The sequence below is a fragment of the Strongylocentrotus purpuratus genome, unplaced genomic scaffold (genome assembly GCF_000002235.5).
Source record: "Strongylocentrotus purpuratus isolate Spur 01 unplaced genomic scaffold, Spur_5.0 spur5_scaffold_2, whole genome shotgun sequence".
Taxonomy (NCBI): domain Eukaryota; kingdom Metazoa; phylum Echinodermata; class Echinoidea; order Camarodonta; family Strongylocentrotidae; genus Strongylocentrotus; species Strongylocentrotus purpuratus.
The window spans coordinates 17,998,588-18,024,694 of record NW_022145605.1 but is presented as its reverse complement, the minus strand read 5'-3'; the positions used below and the strand labels follow the sequence as shown (position 1 = coordinate 18,024,694).

The 26,107-nt window shown below is 35.9% G+C and overlaps 1 protein-coding gene and 1 long non-coding RNA gene across 3 annotated transcripts in view; one reads left to right on the top strand and one right to left on the bottom strand.

The window, feature by feature from the left end:
- LOC105445477 (phospholipid phosphatase 1-like) overlaps nt 1-26,107 on the bottom strand; it is a 70,881-nt gene that overhangs the window by 3,354 nt on the left and 41,420 nt on the right. The window contains exons 4-6 of the mRNA XM_030991864.1: nt 7,367-7,424; nt 3,027-3,209; nt 2,132-2,252 (exon numbers count right to left, since the gene is read on the bottom strand). Coding sequence (XP_030847724.1) covers nt 2,132-2,252; nt 3,027-3,209; nt 7,367-7,424 — 362 coding nt within the window. The remainder of the gene's footprint in view (nt 1-2,131; nt 2,253-3,026; nt 3,210-7,366; nt 7,425-26,107) is intronic.
- LOC115926711 lies at nt 5,033-9,803 on the top strand. 2 transcript variants are annotated; one of them, XR_004065225.1, is made up of 4 exons: nt 5,033-5,312; nt 5,793-5,924; nt 6,353-6,496; nt 8,084-9,803. It is a non-coding gene; the product is annotated as an uncharacterized LOC115926711 (long non-coding RNA). The 2 variants fall into 2 exon arrangements; XR_004065224.1 differs by lacking the exon at nt 5,033-5,312 and having other exon boundaries at nt 5,739-5,924.

Here is a 26,107-nt window from a genome sequence, read left to right as displayed (position 1 = left end):
AATACCCAAAATATATACTTTGAAATGAAATCATTTCTAACATAAATATGACAACATTTACTTCTTTAAGAGTTGTGACAATACTTCTGTTGAAAGCTGCTTGATAATGCTCTCCGAGTCAATTTAAATCAAATATTTAAGAGCGTGAGCAGCCTTCAATATTTTATTTTCATCACGAAATTTACACCAAACGTGATATCCATTCCAATATATTGATCCTAATCTCCATCGAGCTCTTCATCTCATGTTCCCTAAGCTTCTGCATTTCTTCCTAACACTCTTTATTTGTAAAGAATATCCACCATAATAAATTAATTCTATAACACAATAAAAAAACTTTTCAACATATTAAAAAACACAAAACAATTAATATTAAGTGTTCCATATTCCAACTATCATTTAATATTCTTCTTCTTTCCCCCCCCCCCTTTTTTTTTCTTCTTACTGTTCAGCAGACGTTAGACCTTATAAATATTTGAATTTAAATATATTACTGACATAAGTCTTCCTCGTTGAAAAAAAATGATCAATGAAACACAAAGTATTATTTGATCGCCATTTCTTGATCAATGGGGATAACCTTAATGTTGCATTTCTACATGCATTCATGCTACATATCTTAAAGAATGTGAATGGGTTGCTGAAAAATAGATATACTGAAAACGAATGAAGTCAGATATAGCATTTCTATCCAATGGCACCTTTTATACTGTGGTCTGAACAATTAAGACAAATCAAAAGCACCAGAGATATTGAAAGTAGTTTTACTGTGGTTAAACTAAACCTGTCATGTGTCAAAAACATGTACAGTATGTGCTATTTTCTTTTCTAATTTTCATGTATGCAGCCCTCTATTTCATTTCAACACAGAAACACTCATCACACCAACAGCTATTCTTCAGGACATACAGAAGTACATTATTTTGTAATCACACATCTTGAAGTAACCTAAACACACACCCACTTGCGTTCTCTCCTGGGTATGGAGTGGCAAAAGGAGCATTAAGGTTACTGCTGAATTGCAAACCTAGGTAATTTGATCTAATCCATGACATTTATAACAGTTGAAGGTAAAATACACATCGATTCTAGTGGTGCAACATATAAAGAATATTAGTTCACATAACTCAACCTGTGAACAAAACTTCGGTTGAAAAAGTAAATCTCTCTAAAAGCTCATTCAAATATGAAGAGGTGAGAACAACATTTTTTTTTTGTAAATGAATTGCAACTGCTACAAAGGTCCTACAGGTATGTGTACTCACTCAGACGGAAATCTCTTTTATGGATATTACCCTTACGTGATTTTGTCATCATAAAAAACTATTATTTACGGCTTCATATCTGAACAAAATATAAATGTTAAATGGTACATCAAAATGCAACATCATTATCACTTGTGTTTGTAGAGATCACTGTGAAGTGCTAAATGATGTTAGTCCTCAAAGTAAAACAAGAGACCCATCTTGATTCTTTTCTGGAGATTCACAGATGGTGAAACAACAGATGACACAAAGACAACATCGAGATGAACAGATTGAGATGGAAGTTAGTCAAGAGTTGTTGCAGAGCAAGACAGCGAGCGGTGCTTGGGTGAGTGATGAAATCGTTAGTTGACAGAGGGTTACCGGGTACACATTGGACAACGCTGGGAGGAGGAAACCACCAGTGATGCAGTCCAGACCCGGGGTTCCAGATGGAGAGACCAGGATGTAAACCTTTGGTTAAGACCGTTCAGCGCAAGGTCTACTGGTACTCTTCCTTTTCTCTCTCTCTTCCTCTATCCTTCTCTCTCATTTTCTCTTACTCTCTCTCTCTCTCTCTTTCTCTCCCCCTCTCTCTCTCTCCATGTATCAATGTCTCTCCCCTATCCTTCTCTCTTCCATTCTCTTGCTCTATCTCCCGCTTCTAGCTCATATTCTCTCTCTTTCCCTCCGTTCCCATCTCTAGTCTGTGAGATCCAGGACCCCAAAGTGAGATCGGTCTGGACTGCATTACTGGCACACACCGATTAAGACGAAGACGATGACGTTATGATGGAGACGGTGGTAGTGCTAAAGCGAGCCTGGGTGAGGCTGAATGAACACCGTTCAGGCTATCGCTGTGACAACATTGTTTGCATGGTCCTTACTATCACTGCTGAGTTGATCACTGATGGCCGACCCTGATCCATAGAGGGGCATCACCTCCCCCTTCTCAATCCGCGAATCCCTTGAGATGGGTATCCTAAGAAGGTCACTCACAAAGACCGCCTTGAAAAAAAGAAATGAGAAAAACTCTTTAATGTGCACTTAAATTGAATTGAATTGAATTATTATTGTCATGCACAAATAAAATGAAGGCATAAAAATCGTCTTGCACCTCACATTTGTATAAAATATAACAGTACATTAACATATCATAAATAAATAACTACAAACAACATAACAATATAATATGAATAAATTCAATCTCTCTGTTGAGAGCCAGAGGAGTTATTTGAATTATTTGCACTCCCCTGGCTCTCAACATACAATACTAACCTAAATATATTCTAGAAAAATGTTCATGACAACAATCAATGACATATAAATAAATAGAACAAATTGATAATCACAGCCAAGATCTAAAATCAATTATTCATCAATTATTAAACATTTCAGATAAAAAATGTATATTTCTGGTAGCAGACGTAAACTAACCGTACATCATACTGATGTCAAAGAGAAGAGACAAGAGAGAAAGAGTACTTAAAGTGTACCATACCACACACAAACAAAAATTGCTCTGTAGGCTAAGGTTTCCATGGAACTTTTCTGTATTCAAAATATGTGCTTCAAATAGTACTTGTGGAAAGACTCTCAATTAACAAAGAAGCAACTACTCCACACACTCATACATAATCACTTATAAAAGGGCATTTTGAATAGATTTTTACAAACTCATAACTTTCTCTTTGTTTGACCAATCTGATTTTCTTATTTTCCTGCTCCAATCACACATGAAAGAGTAACTTGAACAAAAGACTTCAAATGAAGGTAACATACCACCAAGATGGCTACTACTAGACCCAGGATACTGCCAGCGAAGACATCGCTCCAGTGATGCTTGTAGTCCGATACTCTAGAAAGACCAACCAAGATGGCCGCCAGGGCACCGGCTAACTGCAGGAAAGGCCTGAGAAGGGTATCTCCAAATACTTCTGGTATCATTCGTGCTTGAAGATAAATCTGAAATGATTAGACATACTTATAAATGATAATCATTGATACCGGGAATTTGTTTCATTATCTTGATTTCGTAGAGGCAGGGGTGAAATCTGTCAATTACTTTTACTTCTGTCAAGCATTTAAAAATATTATTTAGTCAATTGCTATATAGAATAGAAATAAAAGTAATACAAACTAATTAAAATTAAACACATTGTAAAACAATTTAGTTTTTTTAATAATATTTCTACTTTCTGAAAGGCTGTAAATATTAGCAGATTCTAAGGCATTTACAAAACAGCAACTTGAAAATGTGATTTGTGTTTTATATTTAAGCATGACAATGACTGGCAAAAAAAATCTGAAAATTTGTATTTTCTCATCCTCATTCATGCATTCATTCCCTTCCCCAATATTCTTCAAATATGTATCAGCTTAATATAAACTTTGCATATTGGATGTGATTCAAAGGTGGTAGTAGAAATCAGGTTGTATTGTGCTTCCCTGGAAGTGGGAATTCCCACTTGCTTCTGCAGGTTGTTTTTCTTATTTCTTACTTGCATGCACTGGCTTTCTCTCTCTCTCTCTTTCCCTTTCATGATGCTCTAACTCGTTATAACAGTTCATGAACGGTTCTTTCGTTTCAGTTATCTTGCTCCTGACTGAGTATAAAGATTAAGATTGTCATTTCTCTGGAAGGTCTTTCTGGGCCTTACATGATTTACACTCTATCAGAGAATTTGAAGTCATACACTGGAACACAATATAATTCAACTGATTTGAAGGTAAGATTTGTCATGTGAATGAATTAGCATTTATACATATTTGTCATGTGAATCAGCATTTAATCATTAACCAATATTCTTCAAATATGTATCAGCAAAATAAATATTATGTTATAAATTCAGTATTGGATGTATCAGGTTCTAAAGTGCTCCCTCGGGAGTGGGAATTCCCACTGGCCTTGTTTTCTTTTTTTAAGTGTGTTTCTATTCACCTCCTCTAAATGCTGTTTTTCGATTTTTCAATGCAATAAAACACTTGTTTTGTTTTTTACTATTTCTCTCTCGCATGCTCTCACTTCCTCTCTCTCTCTCTCCCTTTTATGATACTCTAATACGTTACAAGTTACAACAATCAATTTGTTGCATACATTATGTGATTGGTGAGTTAAAGATAAAGACCAGTTATGGTCATGCGATTGCATTGTGAAAGAAACGTTGTGGTGGAATCGATCAGAAAAGGTTGATCATCTAGCATATAAGTTTTGGTGTGTACTGCAAGGTTCTGGAATCATCAAAATGATAAGAAATTTGGCCCAGTATTCGTAAAGTTATAAGCACTGTACACAGAAAGATGTATATGGGACTACGCACACGTGCGTTTATCTCTCACATGCTAATAGATAAACTAATTTACCAAATATATCAATTAGTAGGCGGTTTCCCGGCAAAATTTTTATCATCATGTATTAGTCAACACATATTCTTTCACATGATTGGTAATAAGAGCTTCCATTTCATTTTTTTGAAATAGGGGCATTTCCAATACTGGTCTTTACCTTTAAGGGAATAACAATCTTAGTCAGTCAGGGCCCGGCCCCCCCACTCAGTGTTATTTAGGGTACGCATATGCGTGTTCCAACCGACCCCCCCTTTTCAGCAAATGTCCGGTGTGTAAAGTCAATACGGCTCGACCTTTTTCTTTTGTATACAAGCCTTTTTCAGCATCCCCCCCTTTTCAGCAAAAGTCCGGTGTGTAAAGTCAATACGGCTCGACCTTTTTCTTTTGTTACGAAAAGGACATTTTGGCAACACGCATGCGGTCATTTTGAAACCTGAGTGGGGGGGCCGGGAGTCAGGGGCAAAAAACTGAAATGAAAAAACCGTTCATGAACTTTGGTTTTATGATAATCCATAACCATCCAATCACGAATGCGTATTTTGGTCATGGATATGTTATTTAATCAAAGTTCATGAACAGTTCTTTCATTTCAGTCATCTTGCTCCTGACCGAGTTTAAAGATTGTCATTTTCTTTGGAGGATCTTTCTGGGCCTTACCTGATTTACACTCCATCATAGAAGTCATAGACTGGAACACATTATAATTCAACTGATTTGAAGGTAAGATTTGTCATGTGAATGAATCGACATTTATACATATTTTCTCCAAAAGGCTCGTCTGTTATCAAAGCAACGGCTAAACTGCATTCGTTCACTCCATCAATATTCTTCAAATACATTTCAGCTTCATTATTCTATAACTTCCGCATTGGACGTGATACAACGGTGGTAGTAGAAATCAGATTCTATTGTGCTTCCCTCAGGAGTGGAAATTCCCACTGGCCTTGGTTTTAGGTGATCTGTTTGATTTGTTTTATTGTGTTTTTAATCACCTCCTCTATAGGTTGTTCATATTTTGCTCAATGCTGTAAAACATATGTTGTTTTTCCTATTGTTCTCTATTCCTTTCATGATGCTCTAACACGTTATATCAATCAATTCGTTGTTATAATTATTTTCAACCTACCGATAACGTGTGCGTATTTGGGTAATGTATATATGTCATATTAACACAGTTCATGAACGGTTCTTTCATTTCAGTTATCTTGCTCCTGACCGAGTATAAAGATTGTCAATTCTTTGGAGGATCTTTCTGGGCATCACATGATTTACACTACATCAGAGGATTTGAAGTCATAGACTGGGACACATTATAATTCAACTAATTTGAAGGTAATTAGATTCATGTGAATCAGCATTAAATTTGTTTTCCTACTTTCCGAAAGGTTAATTACGATAGGCAGAATTCATGGCACTTACAAAGAGCAACTTGAAAATGTGAATGTTGTTTTAGATTAAAACATCCACAAAATTTGATAAAATTTTACTTTATGCATCTATGTACATTCACTCTCTCTACCAATATTCTTCAAATATATATCAGCTACTTTATGATATAACTTCAGCATTGAACGTGATTCAAAGGTGGTAGTAGAAATCTGGTTTTAGTGTACTTCCCTAGAAGTGGGAATTCCCTCTGGTCTTAATTCTGTTTGTTGTTTTCCTATTTCTCTCTCGCAAGCCCTGGCTTTCTCTCTCTCTCTTCCTTCCGTGATGCTCTAAAACGTTATAACAGTTCGTGAATGGTTCTTTTATTTCAGTTATCTTGCTCCTGACCGGACTGAGAATCAAGATTGTCATTTTCTTTGAAAGGTTTTTCTGAGCATCACAAGATTTACACTCTATCAGAGAATTTGAAGTCATAGACTGAAACACATTATAATCCAACTCAGGCTGATTTGAAGGTAAGATTTGTCATGTGCATCAGCATTAAATCAGCTTTTTTCTAATACGTTTCAAGAAAATGTTCTGACAATACAAATTAATAAGACCCTGCAAAGGTCCCTGCGGTGTATGTGAACGCCTCGTGGTTAAACAAAAATTTAAGTTTACTTGAAGTTACAAATCAAGAGTGATCATAATGTTAGCACAATAACTAATAGCAGAGCGGGGGGGGGGGGGGGGGGGGGGGGGGGGGGGGGGGGGGGTCCTAACTCAAGGTTGTGTGCTATGCTGAAACAATCAATTTTTAGCTTTGCCAGCTTGTAGTTAAAGATAAAGGTGAGTTCTGGTTTAAAAAAAAAAAGTGAATTCTCACAGAATCAAACGAAACTTACACTGAATGTTCAAGATTATAAATAAATGTCATTTGCCAAACAATTTTGGAAGAAAATATATACTGGCTGATCGAGTAATGAGCATAGAAAGATTAGGAAATCAAGGTTGGTAGCCCCCGACACCATCTGTGTAGACCCATATACATCTTTCTGTGTACAGTGCTTGTTACTTTACCAAGACTGGGCCAAATTTATAATGATTTTGAATTGTTGATGACTCCAGAACTTTGCATTACACACCAATACTTACATGCTACATGATCAACCTTTTTCGGATCCATTCCACACGTTTTCATTCACAATACAATTGGATGACCAGAACTCACCTTTATCTTTAAAATGAATGCTTTCCCTGCCTTTAGTTTGAAACTTTGAACACTTTTTGTTTCGGTCTTGTCGATTGTTGTTTATAAAGTTTAGCAAAAACTTCAGGTTTAAAACTGCGACTGAATTGTGTGAAGAGAGCTACTATACGGTAATTCAAAAAGGGATACTTACAACCCAGTATGCGAAAAAGTAGAACGCAGAAGACGCGTGTCCTGATGGAAATGATAATCTGGAAAGAAAGGAAAGGAAAAAATTGTAAATATGGAATGTGTTGGAGGATTAACATACCACCTTTATCATACAAAGTTTTAATGTGCACAAAATGCAGAATAGGGATTATATTCCATGTAAGGATTTACATAATTTTCCTCACTATCATAACTACTAGTTTTATGCAACTACAAATCATTATGAACTGAATTTTGGAAATTCATAACAGTGGCCATTTTTGAGGAAGGGAACTATTGCAAATGCCACAAATGCTTTGTTGACTTTCACCAAGTTGTGTCATGATATTTTGGAGAATCTCGACAACTCATGTAGTTCATAAAAGCCAAATGCTCAAATATACAAGCATAACTCTCCAATCAAGGGCTGACATGTACTTCGAATCATCAGGTTATCAGGTAGTCGTGATCAAACTTTTGTGAAAACATGCCCCTTATAGTCACGAAATGTCAGGGGTAATGTTTGTGACAAATGGTCTGGTCTAATTTACCTGACTCTCTAAAGAAAATCCTACAGCAAATCTACGAAAAGTCGCATCATCTTCTGTTTTCGTTTCACAAAAGGTCAGGTAACGCGTCCGGACGTGATGACGTGATGATTCGAAGTAAGCCCTAATTAAGGACAATCTGAAACAAGTTTATAATGTTTTCAATTCCTCAGCGATATGGCAGGCCAAGAACCATTCATGGGTCAACAGTTACACTGCATTTCTTTGAACAGTCAAATGTTAGACAAGGAATTACCACGATCCAAGCGTAACTGTCACCTGGTGGAGATTTTTGCAACACAGAGAATTGATATTGCTGCAAGATCAATACAATCAAGGAGATCAGAACTGGCAATGTATCTTCCTTCCTTTCAATTTTCCATTTCTTCAAAGACAGGAAGTTTGGGGGCACACAAGAAATTGCTCATGCAGAATTTAGGAGAGAGAGTTTCTCTAGGTGAACTCCAGGATTATGCCAAACAGGTAACTAAAAGAAAAACTCAGTGGGTTTGGGCTCCTCAAAATCGTTTAGCTTACTGGAAGGACAAAGCAATACATGGATATGATGTAATAGAAGTCTTCCAAGATATACATGTAAGCCAGGGAGCTAGAGGGAGACTTGTGAGAGGAAGGGAAGGACAAAGACCTCCCAATAATACAGGGCCCGCAGAACGGCATCCGGGCTTGGCACGGAGCGGCTTGGCTCGGGGGTCTCGAGACCCCCCACCTTTGTGAAAAAGTATGTTAAAAACTTACATTGGAACGCATATCAAAGGCCTAATATACAAGGGTCCCTCTAGGTCAAAAAACTTGGGGGCCCCTAGGGACCCCTGAGCTGGCAGAACAAACAAAAATGGGGGGGGGGGTTCCCAAGCAAATATTGAGGGGCCTAATTAAGGCCCCGGCAAAAAACTCAATTTTTTTTTTTTCAAGCTAAATGCGAGACCACATTTACTTAAGAGCGCAATTTAGTGAAAAAGCCAATGCGAGAAGTAAAAACATGAAACCATCGTCAAGCATGTCAGCAAAGTTTCTGAATTCAATAGTATGTGGATTTATAACATCAGTTCCGTAAAAGCAATCGTAAAAGCCTAATTTGTTCAGAATATTACACTTTTATCGCCAGAATCGGTAAAAACACTCCTTTCAGTTATACAGGTGCGCAGAAGATACGAACTGTCAATCAAAATTTTCATTTATTAGCGTCATAGATGGGTCGTTACTGTGTTACACTATATGGACAGATTGGGTAGATATGTAAATAATTGAAATTATTATCAGTTATTGATGCGAAAATGATTCTTCTCCAGCTTCCGGAAACACACCTGGCAATTTTTGTGGTGTCTCCTCACTACAAAATTTGTGCATGAGATACAGGTTTTGGTTAGTCCGGGACGCAAAAACCCAACTTAGTACAAGTTACCCTTGCCTATTTATATTGCTCTACAAAACCAATCTGCCACAAACTTTAAAAATATATGAGAGGAAGAGGTGATATGGTACTTGCTTGTATTACATTATAAACAGAAATTTATTTTTCACCTATGAAATTTTCTAATCTTTAGCAAGTGTCTCATTTGAATTAAATATTGCTTCAGACCATGATTTACGTCATTATACAAAAATATAGTGACCTGCCAGAGTCACAAATAAGGTATCAAAATATGCTCATCTGACCGTAATAAAATGCCTAATTCAATTTGACCACTAGCATCAGGGCACATTTGTACCGGCACATAGAATAGGCGCGTCAAATCTCCTTTGCTGATAACAATAATTAGAAAATTACCCCTGACCAAAATTATAGTAATAATGGTCAAGAGGCCAAAATGATCAAAACATCATGACAAGGACTAACAAGACTGATATTTTTTTAATTACCGTAGCACAAAATTTACCCTGGTAAGCTTTTCAAACCATCCCACCAAAATTCTGATTAAATCACCTTATAGCTAGCTCCTAGGGTACTACCTTATAAAAGTGCCACAGCTAAAACTTTTGTCAACTTTTTTCACATAATGCATCACATGAAATTGACTAAACACTGATGTCGCTAGACAGCGATTTGTAAATCCACTGTATTGATATGTACAGGGGAATTAGTTTGCGGGCACAAACCTGTATCAGTTGTAGTTTGTAACAGTGTATGAACTGAGAGACTATTCAGACTCCAAGGTCTAATGAACCCCATAGGCTCTGTACTGTAGCATGGCTAGCTAAGCTCTGCTCGAGACTTAATGGAATTATGTTTAAGTGTCAAATTAGAGTCTGTGCTCACAGACTACAGGGAAATGCAGGTGTGTGTAACAAAGCAAGTTCATTGAATATTTCTTATGATTACGCTATGAAAATAAGAATACAGAATTTTGTGTAATTAACCGTCTGATAAATTACAAGTACATTTTCAGTACTTTTTACATCTATCATTTCATAAAAAGATGGGATCATACCAGTACTAACTGGTGTGTAAAGGAATTCAGTAACTTCAGTAAATTTTTCAGCACTTTTGTAATAATACAAATTGTAACAATGTTATTGGTGGTGGTAACAAATACCTTTTGTTTGAACTCTGTATTTTTCAATATGTTTTTGTTGTAAAAGTTTACTGGCATAATGAATAAATAATGGGAGCGGGGTTATTTCATTAGATATTACAAAGCATTTGTATCATACATTTTAACAATTTTGGTAAACAAATACTCTTGTGTTTAATTCCTGTATATTTGTTTTCTCTTTTATAAAACTGTGTACAGAAGCATTGTTATTGGTTTGGTAAACATAACATTTTCTTTTCTGAAAGTCTGCATGAGCACTTTTGTTGTAAAGTTTACAGGTGACGGTTGACAACTATTAAGTATATCTTTCATATTTTTAATTCTTGTAAATATATTATTCCTCTTTTACAACATTTAACAATTTTGATAAACAAATGCTTTTGTGTTTAATTCCTGTAAATATCTTTATCACTTTTATAACACTGGGTACAGTAGCATTGTTATTGGTTCGGTAAATATTACTTTTTCTTTTCTGTAAGTCTTTGTGACCACTTTTGTTGTAAAATTTTAGTGGTGATGGTTAACAAATATATCTTTCATTTTTGTAATACCTGTTAATATATTATTCCTCCGTAACAACATTACCAGTATGGGTAAAGAAATAACATTCTTATTGGTGTTGATTAACATATACAGTAACAACTAAATTTGTCATACCCTTCCAAGTTTTGACATTTTTAAAGTATGTATGTGGAAAATCAATTTCTCCCGACATAAAAGTTTCGAGAATGAAAAGAGAAAAGAGGACCTAATTCATTCAATCAGTCCATCTTTCATTCTTGAGTCATAAAAAAAAAAGAAACAAAAACATCAAATCTACAAGGGGTATAAAACGGATGAATGATTAAGATATCTGTGTCTTATTTTTTTTTTTTTTTTTTTAATATATCTGTGTCTTATTAATGTAATTTCTGTCTATATATTTTAACACTTCTGTACTAGTATAAACTGTAACATTAATAATGGTGTTGGTAAATAAATACAATTTTGTAAAATTTCTTTGAGTATTTTAAATACTTTAAACAACCATGTATGTTTCAGCTTGTTTATTAAAAACAAAATCTGCTTACAGATCTTTTTTTTTATGTTAATAGCACATCAATTGTCCATTATGTTAATTCTTCAAAACGTTGATTATTCAAAATGTCTTTTCTTTTTCTTGTAACCTTTTTAACATGTTATTAAATCTCCTTTATATCAGTTTTATTTCTCATTCACAACTCTCTGGAAGTCATCTCAATGACAAACCAATCAATCTTCTTTATAGATATCATTATACCCATTTCATCATGTAGATTGCAGGATGAAATTGATGTGATCTGCTGTTACAGCAGAAATACCACACATTTCAATCAGCATTAGATTTTAGGGCAAAGTGATCAGTTCCCAATAATGAACAAGCGCCCTCTCTTGAGAAGGTACTTCTCAGTTTAAAAATGAGACTTTTGTTGCAAAATTTGTCTCCATGGTGGTGAAAATGATCGAGGGTGACTGCCCAATCCTTGCACACTCATGCAGTTTTCTATCTTTGTTTCTTTCCGCCATTCCTCTTCCTTCCCTTGTTCCTTTATCTTCCATGTATTTTTCATTTCCCTTCTCTTATGTTCATATTCATATTCATATATTTATTTCATTTCCAACAGAAAGGTAAACAAAGATATTACATTTGATTTCATACATAATTCACTTTTTCAAGAAACTATACAAATAAACTTTGCACATAATAAAATTATTACAAGAATTTCTTAATTTCTGAGGAAATGGGGGGATCCACTAAAAAGCAGTGCTTGTAGGTTGTGGATCCCCCAGAAAAAAATAAAAATATAAATGTTTCAAATTTTGCCTACGAAGACTTAGAAAACACAAGACAATATTTCAAAACAACATACAATTTACAAACACGAAACGAACAAGGAGAAGTAAAACAGATAAGAAGGAAAGGGGAAAAGGGGGAAGAAGGAGAAAGAAGAAGAAGCAGGACGAATCATGACTGGAAAAAGTAAGTTATAATGATAATTTTGGGAAGGTAAGATCATAAGACCAAATAAATATTAAATTAATCGAGCAGATGATGAAGACCTAAATGAAAAATGAAGATGATTACCAACTGTTATCAGATTATTCTTGTATATTACTATAAGATTTGAGCAAAAATGTTTTTAGATTTTTCTTGAAAGAATTTAGGAATGGACTATTTTTAATACTTTCACTTAGAGAATTCCAAAATCTAGGACCATCATACATAAAAGACTTCTTCGCTAATAAAGTTCTAAAGAGTGGTAGGTGAAACTCGTTTGACCGTCTAGTTGGGTAATCATGAAATGACCTATTTAGGGGGAACATGGCATCAAATATATGTGGAAGGGTCTTTTTTGAATACTTATACATAAATTGTCCTAAGTGAAGTAGATACAGGTCATTTGTTTTTAATAGTCTGCCATTAACGAATAACGGGTCTGTGTGTGAGAGTGGAGCAGAATGGTAAATAATACGGAGAGACTTCTTTTGTAATAATAGCAGTCTATTTAATAGAGTTCGGTCTCACCCTCTCTTTCCCTTCTCTCTTCATCAATTGTGATTTGCCCCCTCCTTTCTCTTTCTCTCCCCTTTTTTTCTCTCTTCCTCTCTCTCTCTCTCTCTCTCCCTCTTTCTCCAATTCTTGATCTGTCCCTTTTTATCTTCAAGTTTCAATAAACCATGATTTCAGCTTGTTAAGTTATTGCCTGGTTAATATGATTATTTACAGGTACATATAAATGTGAAGACTAGGTACTACATGTAGGTACCAAGATACTGAATCCACATGTCATTGTGAGAGAAGGAGAGAGAGAGAGAGAGAGAGAGAGAGAGGGGTATTTGAATTAAGTCAGTGTTAATAGGTTGACAAAAAACCTGAAGATAGAACTATGTCACATACTGTAAACGCTGTTATTTTCGCGCTGAGCGACCCCAAAATATATTAACTGGTTCTCAAATTTGCATTGTACCGAATTCAGCCTGTTCAGAACATGCATAAAAAGTCATGTTTATATTTCCGTGGGTTCTGAAATTTGTGTACACCGACTTTAGCACCAAATCCGTCAATATTTCTGCCGTTTATTAAATGCATCTTCCACTTTCTACATACCTCTTTGATTAATTGTCTTCTAAATTCTTGCTTATCATTGATTCTACTCGGTTTGTATGACAATTCGGACATGGAAGATATAAAAAATAACTCCATTTGAATTTTGTTTTAGATGGTAACGCCATGTAGAAATTCAGAACTTTCAATGCGCTGGAAAAATCACTTGATCAATCAAACTATCACTCTTATTAATAGTACCTTGAGTAGATGCACAACGAAGTCACAGCATGGAAAAAGCTTCAATTAATAATGATAATATTATGTATTTTCATATAGCACAAATATCCATCACGAAAGGTATTACGCCTGCTCTGCTAGACTACAGATTGGGTTGCTTACAGCTTTCAAAGAATTCCTTCCTGCCGGTACCTCTTTAACACCTGTGTGGAAAGTGGCAAATGTGAATTAATGTTTTGCCAGAGGACTTAAGCGCTATGGCGGGACTTGAACCACAATCCATGTGATCCACAGTTGGAAGAGGTATCCACTAGACCATGACGCCTTGAATGTGCATTTCAACTCCTAGAATTGTATGTGTTTGTGTTTTTCTGCTGACAGCATTACATACATGAACAAGACCTGTTAACTCGGGCCTCACGACAAACTGTCTATTCACTTCCTTTGTTGGGATAGCAGCGACATCAGGAGACAAATTGGATCCATCGGAGGGCAGCTATCATCCCATCTTCCCCGGGGCTATATCCCCCGCCCTCATCCCCTCTTCCACCAAAGTGAGGACAGTTAATGGGAAATAAATCATAACGCTTCCAGCAAGCACGAGTCGGCTCTTAATTCAGCACCAAGAAACCAGCATGTGCCAGAAGAATAGGGGGAAAATTGATCATTTTCCAATCTGCGGGTGCTGTAATTAATTTATCAGGCTCATCAGCAGCAATCTGGTATCGTAAAGCAGATTTCTGGCGATTAAACTAGATCATGTTTTCTCGCCATTATTGAATTATCAGGTTGTGTTTCTTTAAGGTTTATAGCGTGCATGCACAAACGACTTAGTAAAATGCCTTGAATAAGACAGAGCTGCAAACTCAAATAACACAAGCAAAGTGTTCTGCACATAATGATAATAATATTCCGCTTTTAGGTAGCACCCAATAAATCAATACAACGATGTGCCTAAACGCTTTACAGATATATTATTACCCTGTTCATCGGATTCAGGCTTACCCGCACACAAATGTATGCACAGTTTCCACTCCCTGGGGAGTATTCCAGCCACTCGCCATTTTACAAGCGCACACTTGCCCATCCAACCGCATGAACTTTCGCATCATACCGGGAACCCATTTAACACCTGGGTGCTGGAGAGTAGCAAGTGCAGGTAAATATCTTGCCGAAGGATATTAGTGCCGTGTCGGGAATCGAACCCTTGACCTTGGCATCTCCAGTCAAGCGCCTTTAACCACTCTACCACATAACTCCTGTATCTTGAACACACAGATATATTGAGAAGACTTGTTCAGATATGACGTGGTAATCCGCAGCATAACGTGTAAATAACTGCCAACAATGCACAACAAAGGTCCTACTGTTCGCATATATTTACTGAGCCCTGTGTTATAAGATACAGAAATATGAAGCATATATCACACTTACACACCATCATTAAACAAAAAACTGCCATGGTTAACTGCATCATATCTGAAACAAGTTTAAGGCATTTATTTACACACAGCTGCTGCTTCGACCCCCCACTTGCCTCTGCCGTGCACAAAAAATGATTTTACCAAAATGTATTACATTTTTTTATTTTGGGCAGTTTCCCATATCTTATCTGAAGAAGGCCGAAGATTGTTCAGTTACCGTAAATGAAGAGAGCCAGTGGAGCGGTCTTCTTCCCATTAGGCGATCTTTGCTCACAATCTCTACTCAATTTGCAATTACCGACAAAAACTAGTTAACCATCCGCTTGTACACATATATATGCAATGATTGAAACCTGTAAAAGACATGAAATATAAAGACCACGGCAGTTTGCCACGATCTTTTCCAAAAATCTTGCTTTTACACACATAGTGCAGGACAAAGACACAGACAGTACATACCGGTATATACACAACCCATCACATATCACCAATAATGATAACTAATGTCGGTATCAAAACTATTAAATCAATATCCTGAAGCATATGGAAAAGATAAGTACTGAAGTGACTGTCCTGCAAAGCTTTAAATGAAGAATGGAGACCAGAACCAAAACATGCCTGATTGTCATTTCGTTAGAAGATCATGATCTGAACTCTTTTCCACTTTCATTTCCAATCCTATTCACCCCCATAATTCAGAACACTAGGAGTTGCTAGGTTGGAATAAAACCCCTGATGAGATTGTCAAGAGCAGAGTATATAGGCCAGCAAAGAAAAGCATGTAGAACAGATAATTCCATTACCAAACAGCTTATTAGTTGCTTCTAAATACCTAAACTTTTGTTAAAAATTGTTAAGAGGCAATAGTCTTAAAATGCAAGTCTTTAATCAAATAGTAACAGTCTCTTGTGAAGAGGCACAAGCCTGGAAAGCCTAAGCAAAGAGGAAAAAAGCCATACAAGTGGAACCAGTTGAAGCAAACAATGTATAGGCTCTTACAGAATAAGCTCTATGGAACATGAAAGGTGTCATCGTAAATGCTGATTACATGTTATACACACCTAATCCGACAGCTAGGACTAAAATCAGGCACAGGACAAAAAATATGGCCTTGGATAAATACTGGCAACTATGCATCGTGATTAAGTCGCAGATAACTCTCCCTTTTGTTGTGTACAAAAATATCACAAATTTCAGGGTTTTTTTAAGCCTAATTAAGTGTCTTCTCTCTTGTGGCACTATTATATACCTACAATTTTTACAATATATTATAGATACCATATTTTTATTGGTCCTCTAAAGAATATTTTTTGAAAACTTGAGATTTAATTTTAGTCATTTAGTGTTTTGGAAAATGTAGGACAGTGGAAAATGTAGGACAGGGAAAAAAATAATTGAAAAATTTAGGGGGCTACTTTTCAAGATTGCTTACATGAAAATTACACTCTTTAATTTGTTTTGAATTGAACTTTATGCAAATTTTGGGGGGCTCTTTATGACTTTCGGGGGCTCTTTTGGTCATTTCGGGGGCATTTCGCCCCGAGCCCCCGTGTATTTTCCCCCTGATGTATGAAAGTTGTCTGCCACTAAATCAATGAGACGTTACCAATTCAGCCAATTGGAAGAGCCCATACCTTTAGTGATTGCAGCTTGAAAATATTCATAACTTTCTCATGTTTTGTCCAAGGTCATTCTAACTTTCACCCTTCTACTTCTTTGATCTATTATCTGCTTTCCTCTAGAGTAGTTTGTTATCAAGGTTGGATTTCCCTTTCATTAAAGAGTACACTGTGGCCTAGTTTACTAACTATCCAACCCTGCCGGTTTCTATTTTCCCTGTGACATCCTATTGTGTCTGGGAGGAACAGAACCTGTTGACATATTGGATTAGGCTTTGGCCGATGTAAGGGTGCTGCTTTTGACACCCTCCTGACAGATGAGGGGTAACGTGATTGACCCCCTTTCCCTAATTGGTAGCCTGTTCATATTAGGGGAAATTCATACAAAACTTGAAAAAAGAAACAATGAATCATGATTTTAGCAAAAAGGTGAGTAGTTACCTTGAAGAAATATCATATAGAGAAAGAATGTATAAAGAAAGTTAGTTTTGAAGAGACTATCTGACAAGACGGCTGGCCTAATCAATGTGCCCACTCATAATAAGCTTGCCCAGTTGTGTGGTTTTCTTACAATATTCACATTTAATTAGAAGTGAACCCGGATTCTTTGTAGAATTTTCATTTGAAACGTTGCTCAGATCTCTGTTCTGCTATATGCATGACATTCAGACTAAAAAGATACTTCAAAGTACTTATCAGGCAGCTACCTGTATGTAGTACACAATAAATATTGATAGTCTTAACAGGAGGTAGACCTGGGCCCTAGCTGTTTCATGAAACTTGTTATCAATGATAAATGCTTAATTTCTATGACAATTTGCTCTCAGCCAATCAAATACCATGATTTCAGTAGCTTATAACAGGTAATGTTACTTGATAATAAGTTTTATGTTTACAACAGGGCCTTGGTTTCAAAATCAATTTCAATAGACCTACATGCCATGGTATGAAATGGTATGGAATCCTTGTGATATATCTACAGAGCTTCATGCAAACACAATTGTATCCACCTGTCTCACAGATGATATCTATCCACTGTCGAGTCGGATAGATTCTTTGAGCAAGGTTAGAACCACCACCCCACCTGACCCTTGCATCCGCTCACGTACCTACTGAGAACAGGTCCACGGCAAGCAGACAGGTTGGGGAGCCCCACCTACGCTAATGAGGAAAAAATAGCTGATCCAGCTAGGAACCCTTGCTATAATGGGAGTGCCCTGTCTATATGCGGCTCAATATCTGATAACTGAAATAAAGTACATTGCCATACCTCATTCACACACCCCATTCACACTTCAACCATGCTGACCGATATCTTGGCCAGTTGCCAGACACTTGCTCCAGCCTAAAGTGTGCTGCACTAACCCTGGACCCAAAATTATACCTAACCCTAACCCTAACCTTAAACCTAACCCAAATCCAAAATTGCAAGCCAAACCCCAACCTTATACATTTGACAAAAGAAAGCCTGGAACAATTGTTGCAGGAGCAAATGTCGGGTCACCAACTTGTCTATTCGTTGTAACATATTTTTTTTTATCTGTCAGTCGTCAGATCACAATACCGGTAGTGTGAATGTGGTATTAAACAGGTGTAAGGTATTTTGTCAAGGCTCGTTCAGATATGCTGCGGTAAACTGCTGCAATAAATGCCACAGTTTTTTGTGTGTAATAAATCAATGGCAACTGCACACAACAAATCGTCGCTGTTTTCACGAAGTGACGGTAGTGAAAAAAAATTGCATTCACTTTGCGTTACGATTTTCCTCACTACCGTCACTTCGTGAAAACAAGGATGAAATGTCCTAAACGTAATTACTGAGTTCTGTTTTATTATAAGATACAAAAATGTGAAACGTATTATACACTTACGACATCATACGACATACACTTACGATTTTCTTATCCCTGTTCTACAGCCTATGAATAAGCGAATGAGATGACTGTGAATGAATTGGCACAAAAAAATAATCACATTCTTACTAATCCACAGGAAACAGGAAAGGGATTTCTCTCAACCAGATCTATACTTCAAGGAACATTGCAGGCTCTTGTGCTTGATTCTATGTGGTCTGCAGAGGTGATAGTGAGCATTAAAAAAAAAAAAAAAAAATCCTCAACCTCCCCCCCACCCCCCCCCCCCCAAAAAAAGGCTTTGAGGAAGAAAAAATTGCATCTAACATCCCCCACCCCCCTTTGAGTAAAAAAATTGGGGGAAAATTGGGAAAAATCTGTAACAATCTGTACAAATTAGCGAAAATTAGAAAAATAGGGGTAAAATCTGGAAGAATAAAAATAAAAAAATAAAAATTGGAAGAAGAATAATTGGGGAAAAATATAAAAATTTGGAAACCGATTTAAATTGGGTAATTATCAGGCCTGGTGGTCTGTTCACACTTATAAAATTATGGTACCACTTGAAACACTCTAAAACCTAAAGGGCTAAATCTCACGTGAAAGGGAAACCAAGTGAGTGACACCAATTTCAAAATAGGAGATTTGATACTTTTAGTGTGCTTTACGCAAATTTTGCAGTGTTGGATCCAGCAACATGACTAGTGAGAGATAAAATATCGACAATGAAAAGGCTGTCACTCCTCAATTCTTCAAAATATCTAATTTTAAATTTATATTTTCTCTCCTTTTCCACACCTGCATTTTAATTTCCATTGAGTTTTAAATGAATCAAGCAAAGAGTTATCATAGGCAACCCATTGCAATATGCGAAGTGATGAATTCATTCAAATAATTGAACAAAAATTATAGAACCTGCTTCGATCTTTACACCCTATGTGCACTCTTTAAGCACAATTGTTGGGTTTAAAGGCCCACTGCACTACTTGTAGCTACTTGCGCCCTCTATATAACAAACCATGCCTAATCGGTGACCATTGGTCCCCCATGATCCTCTTTTTCTTATGTTAACTGAGAGCTGAGTTGATGAGATAACCACCTGTCCAGTGACCTTGCAGGGCAGTCTAATCCCTCCTGTAAACTATGGCAGATACGCTTTAAATTGGTAAACTTAGCTTGGTAGATTGATCATGACTAATCTGATAAAAGGATTAACAGAGATTAACAGCAACCTGTCAAGCAAAACATGGAACTTACTTTGGATTGATTATGACTAATCTGAAACAGGGATTAACAGAGATTAACAAGCAACCTGTCTGGCATACATGGAATCCTTTGACAGGCCATGCAACCCCTGGAGCTTAAAGCCCCACTGCACTTTTTGTAGCTACTTGCGCCCTCTATATTTCAAACAATGCCTAATCGGTGAACATTGGTGCCCAGTGGTCCCCTTTTTCTTATGTTAATTGAGAGCTGATTTGATGAGATAACAACCTGTCAGTGACCATACAGGGAGGTCTAATCCCTCCTTGCCAAACTAGTGCAGAGGGGCTTTAAGTAATTAGATTACAGTTAACTGGTACAGTATTACATAATCCTATTACCCCTACCCCCAGTCCTATCATGTCCAGTCAATCACATAGAATTAATGAGCACTCAGTTGTGTGGCAGGAAAGAGGTGATCAACTGTGGATATTTTTTAAGAAAATGAGCTGTGTTTCTGAACATCATTTTTAATCGATTCAAGATTCGATCTTAACCCATGCCATCACCTGTGTCTACTTATGATTTTAATAGCACCTTTTGCCTTTTTATAAAGATAGAATCTTGAGGCATATTCATTAATTTGTATTACTCCTTCACCTTTTCTTTTCCCCTTTTTATCGTTGATTTATCTTCTAAGAATTATCTTTATATTTATATTGATTTTAGAAGATAAATCATCTTTGTAAAACTTATAAATCAAGCCTTGTGAATTACCACAATCTCATGATTTTTGTTTACAGTGTAGGTCTAGGATGGATTAAGAATTTATTTTAGATGATTTTATTTCATTTCTTTTTATGTTATCCTTTATTTTTTCTTACTCCTTCACCATTAATCCATAGAATGCCAGGTTTTTAAGGTTGATTTTAAATTTTCTAGCTACCGGTATACACAATTTCTTTTCTTCAGGTAATTGGTACACTTCGATTGATATTGATTGCTTGTGTGTTTTTATGTGTCAAGAACCTCTGTAACTAAATTACTATTATTTCGTCGTAAATAAATACTGGCATGTGCTCAATTTTGTAATGAACTTACAGGAAACTGGAATTTTGCCAAACTGCGTAAAAAGCTGGTTCACGATGATGCCAATTATGTTAATAACTATGGTGAACTTTAGGCACAAGTAAACAAAACGGTCTTTGACTTTGATTACCTGGTACTTAATTTTTCTTCAATTTGTATAGCGTGCGTGGCTTCGTAGAATAGCACACGTATGATGAATCATAATTTTATTTCAATACTCAATCTTTCACAGTTGTAAGGCATAATTAAGGTTAATTTTCCTAACATTCTTTCTTATCCAAAATATTTCCTCAACTTATTTCATTTATTTTCATTTTCCCTTTCACTTTTCTTTACACTTCAATCATCTCTTTGCAAGTGTAAATCATTGCACTGACAATGTGTGACATATGAAAATAAATGAAATATCATTCATTTTGATTCCACAAAAATGACTGCCCATTGAGGTATACATCACTACCGGGTATATTACCCTATTGCTAACTTGTTGTCTGCTGAGAGTAAAATAGAAGGTCTTTAATCTTATACTGCTGAATATAATTCATGCCTTTTTTTAATAGCAGATGATAGCATGTTTTGACGGATGTTTATTCTTCTTGTAATAAACACTATGAATTATGGAATTGACCCATGGCAGTGCATAAACATTTCAGTACTTTCAATATTCAGCAGTGGAAAAGACCATAAAGTTTTTGTCAATCCACAGGTCAAAATTATCCCCCTAAAGAGAGGTGCTGGAAAGGATCAGGCGTGGATCTGTAAATGGTCCAATTTTTTAATACTTTTTATAACAGTTTTAGTTAACTTTGTAATGTCTTTTGTTTATCTGCTAACAGAGAAGAAGAAAACTGTTTTAAAGTATTCAAAGTTCAAACACAATTACAAAGAATCTGGAAAAGTCAACCTTAAAGGGGAAGTCCACCCTGATATAAAGTTGGTTTTAATAAAAGTAGAAAACTGAGATAAACACTTTAGTGAAAGATTGAGCAATATCCGATTAGAAAATGCAAAAGTTATGAATTTTTGAAGTTGTTATCATTAAAACACAAATTGGCAACTCTGTGACTTATCTTGCGAGTTCCTCTCCAATTTGTTCTGTACAGAAAATTTCAAAAACCTTCACTTTCTTAGTTATTGATGATGGTATAGACTTGTTTAATACTTGTATAGAAGCATATTAGCAATTATTATATTTAGGGTGAATGTATGATTGAAAAAATTCTTATTTGGACACAATATTTATTTTTGAAGTTTTTTAGTACAGGCCAAATGGGAGGGACCCTCGCAACCCTCGCAAGATACGTCACAGACAATCCACTTATTATGAAGAGAGAAACAAAAATGTTCATGTAAAAGAAAAGTCTTTAAGGCAGCCCATCTGCTCGCTAGTGAATAAACTTTAGATCCTGTCATGTCTTTCAGAGAGGAGTTTGCTCATGAGCATGTAAAAATGTGTCTTGGAGGATAAACTTTAGAGAAAGTAACATGAGCTCGTAAAATGTGAGTAATCGTGGGGTCCCATTAAAACATTTCCTTTCTGATCTTTAAGATAAACTGTTCTTCAGGGTTATCATTCAAGGTGCCTCAGGTCGAGGGGGTCGGTATCAACTAAAGAGAAGACTGAATTCTATTCTAGGGTAGTAAAGATGGAAAACAAATTGTGAGTTTTTGTTTTCTTTGTACCGGTATGTCAATTTGGAAAAACATCATAATCAGAGATATCCTCTGATAGCATGTTCATCAAAATCGACTGCACAGAAACTGTATGCATTGATTCATACTTTTTTCTATCTTGCCAGTCACTGCAAGGAACTCCTACTTGAAAAAAAAATTCTTTTCGATAAAATCACATTCATATGACCTACATCTTGCAAAAGCTCACAAAACCGAGTCTCTTCTTCTGTCAGACTAATAATTACCTTGAGTAGACTTTAACCCCGTGTCCACACACAACATTTTCCGTGATTATGCGTGATTAGTTATACCGTTTCGGGATAGTTATACTGTTTCGCGATAGTTATACAATGAAAATGTGTGTGTGGACGCTTACTAATGTCGTATAACGAAACGTCGTATACCAAAACGATGCCCAAACATGCGTTTCGTTATACGACGTATAAATAATCACGCCTAATCACGGAATGTGTTGTGTGTGGACGTAACTAGTACAACTAGTCGAACTAGAACGGTATAACTGGGCGGGGCTTAACGTGACCTCGAGCTAAAGGAGACCTAACCTCTCATTTCCGCTTCCATTTCATGATCGCAGTAGCAAACTGCGTACCTATACTACATTTACTTTCTTCTGTGTGTGGACATCCTGGAATTTATACGATGATTCTTTATACAATGTTTCTTGTGTGTGGACACCCTGAAATTTATACGATGATTCTTTATACGACGTTTCGTTATAGAGTTTCTGGATAAATTATTTTGTGTGTGGACACGCTGTAAGTTACCACTTATTTCATGGACAATTTGAATTTACCCACCCTCATCATTGAAATGCCCCTGGTATAATTGCAGGATACAATATGGACCATTGTATCATTTCACCACATTGCCTTGAGTGTGAATTGCTTTAAAAAAATGCTAGGTTCACACCACGGACCAGTAAACGTTAGTAGCCTGTTCACACAAAAAGAATTTTCAACCTAACTTTTACATAAAGAAATGTCATATACAGTGGTGTACACATGTGAAGAAAAAAAACTTATGTTAAAGAAACTAGCTCTTATGTGTCGTGCAGACGAAATCAATTTGAGGTATCCCCGGCTTGAACTTTACAACAACCGTTTGCCTGGCTTGTAGTTTTACCTTAAAACTTCAAGCAGTCGTTTTGGAGAGATGTAAACGGATGATGTTGTTAGTACATCCTTGTATTACAAATTTAGAGTTTAAAACTCTGATGGTGCCATGCGAACACAACTAACATCATGAATTGAAACCACCAACAGAGAGGTTTTTGACCCAAAAAACCTTCAATGTTTAGCCCTAATCCAACACACGTGCTTGTGATGATTAAGAAAATAAGTTTCCAAGTGATCTTTACTGTTGTCTTCAATGAAATCCACCTATACTATGCATCTGGAAAATTTACAATGCTTCCAATGATATTATATCAGAAGCAAAATTTCAATAAAAACTTGTGGGGCATTTTATGGTCATTTTTGTGGTCAGCGAAAGAAATGAAAGTAAAAAAAGATTATTTATTATTCAAAAACCCAACTAGACATTTGGTCCATTTTTGGCTTGAGCAAACCACACTAATAAGTAGTCCTTATTCTCCGTCTCCGAGCTGTGAGACTCCTCTGCACCTAACTAACTAACATGCGGTCATGTATAACACATAAACTTATGAAGAAATAAATGGTGTACAAATATAACATGTAAAATGTCACAAAATTTACTCAAAAAAGCATGGACAAATTAAAAAAAGCTGTGATAAATTGATCCCACAAACAATATTCTTTATATTTATTGCTTTCACTGACTTCATCATAAAGTGTTGTTTGACAAGGAATTGAGATTTCTTCATTGGGTTATGTGTGATACATGCACAGCCCTTTTACGTAGCAGAGAAGCATCACAGAGACGCAGAACCTAATTGACCACTCAATAGTGTGGAATTCTCAAGCTGAATTAAGCTGTATAAAGGTAATTCTGATCAATAAATGTACCAGTACCTAACAATTAATATTTCATGATCTATGCTGGCAAATTGTGAAGCTAAAATAATATGCCTCATGGGATTTAAACCAAAAGAAAAAGGATTTGAAGTCAAATCTTCTAGAACTATTGTTTACTCAAATAGTGTCCTACATTTCACTTCATAATTCCCAAAATGTAAACATTCATATACACAGTAAATAATTTTAAATGGTAGCAGGGATCCCTGATGGTAGTGTGGATTAAACTTGTTAGCCTTGTTTCCTTCTGAATTGATCAAAAATTCCCAAATCTTATCATTCTTCTAATCTCATCAATTATTCCGCTAATTTTGCTCCTTCACTGCTGGCTTCCTCCCAAAACCAAAGAAAGTAGTGGTGCCATTGCTATCACAATTATTCAACATTTCATTTCGTAAACACTTTTTGAAAATCCCCTCTTGCTTTAATACAGAAGCATATTGTTTGTTCCCCCACTAAATTACTGATGATGGAGTTATATGTAATCTCCTTCTTTGGAACTATAAAAGATCCTTATCCTTTGCTTTTCAAGATTGCCGACAAAAGAATTGAGCTCATTTAGAGATTACTGTGATGGTATTTTTTCCAGCCATGATTATTCTATCCTTTTCCTACTTTTGTTGGAAGAAGAAAAAAGAGAATAGAAAAGTGGTTGATGTATTTACCTACAATGAAAGCCTTCACTGACTGGATGATATCCACAAAATTTCTTCCCTCTAGAAAATCTCACCCTAAGATAGGTTAAAGGCCCTGACTTGCTCATTTCACGTTGCCAAACTGTTCTTCTTTTTTTGTGGATACATGTTCAAAATGATTCTGTTATTGAAATTCCAAACTTACACAACAACTACTAAAATGTTTGCACTCACTTTGAAAGAAAGTGCATAGGAGATGTTACTGCATAGTACAGAAGCCCAGTCATTCTGCGTTGTTTTTGATGATGTGACTTTAGTAAAGAAAGGTAAATGTAATTGCCTTAATTTGAATTTATAATGTTTTGAGGCTAAAATTAATTGTATTCTTTTGTATGTGAATGTATTGACTGGATGTTTCTGTGCTTATGCATTTTGAACTCATGTAAGTTGATAAGTATATAATAATTGTAGGTTGTAAACATGATATTGAATATACTATTATCTGAGAATCGCCATTTTGTGAAAAAGCGCTTAGAAACACATTGTATTAAGCGCTCTAGAAATACAATGTGTTATTAGTAGTAGTAGTAGTAGTATTGTAGACTTTTCGAAAAGGCAAGTAGGAATCAATGTGCCTGCAGCATGAATCAACTCTAGAATGACCACCCTCCCCCCAAAATAATAAAATAAATAAATAAATAAATAAATAAATAAATAAAGGCACTGAACAAATTTTAAGAAGAAAAATAATATATATTCTGGAATAAAAATGAGGTTTACAGAAATAAAAGTTGCTTTTTTAGATTTCATTGTTAATAAAAAAAAA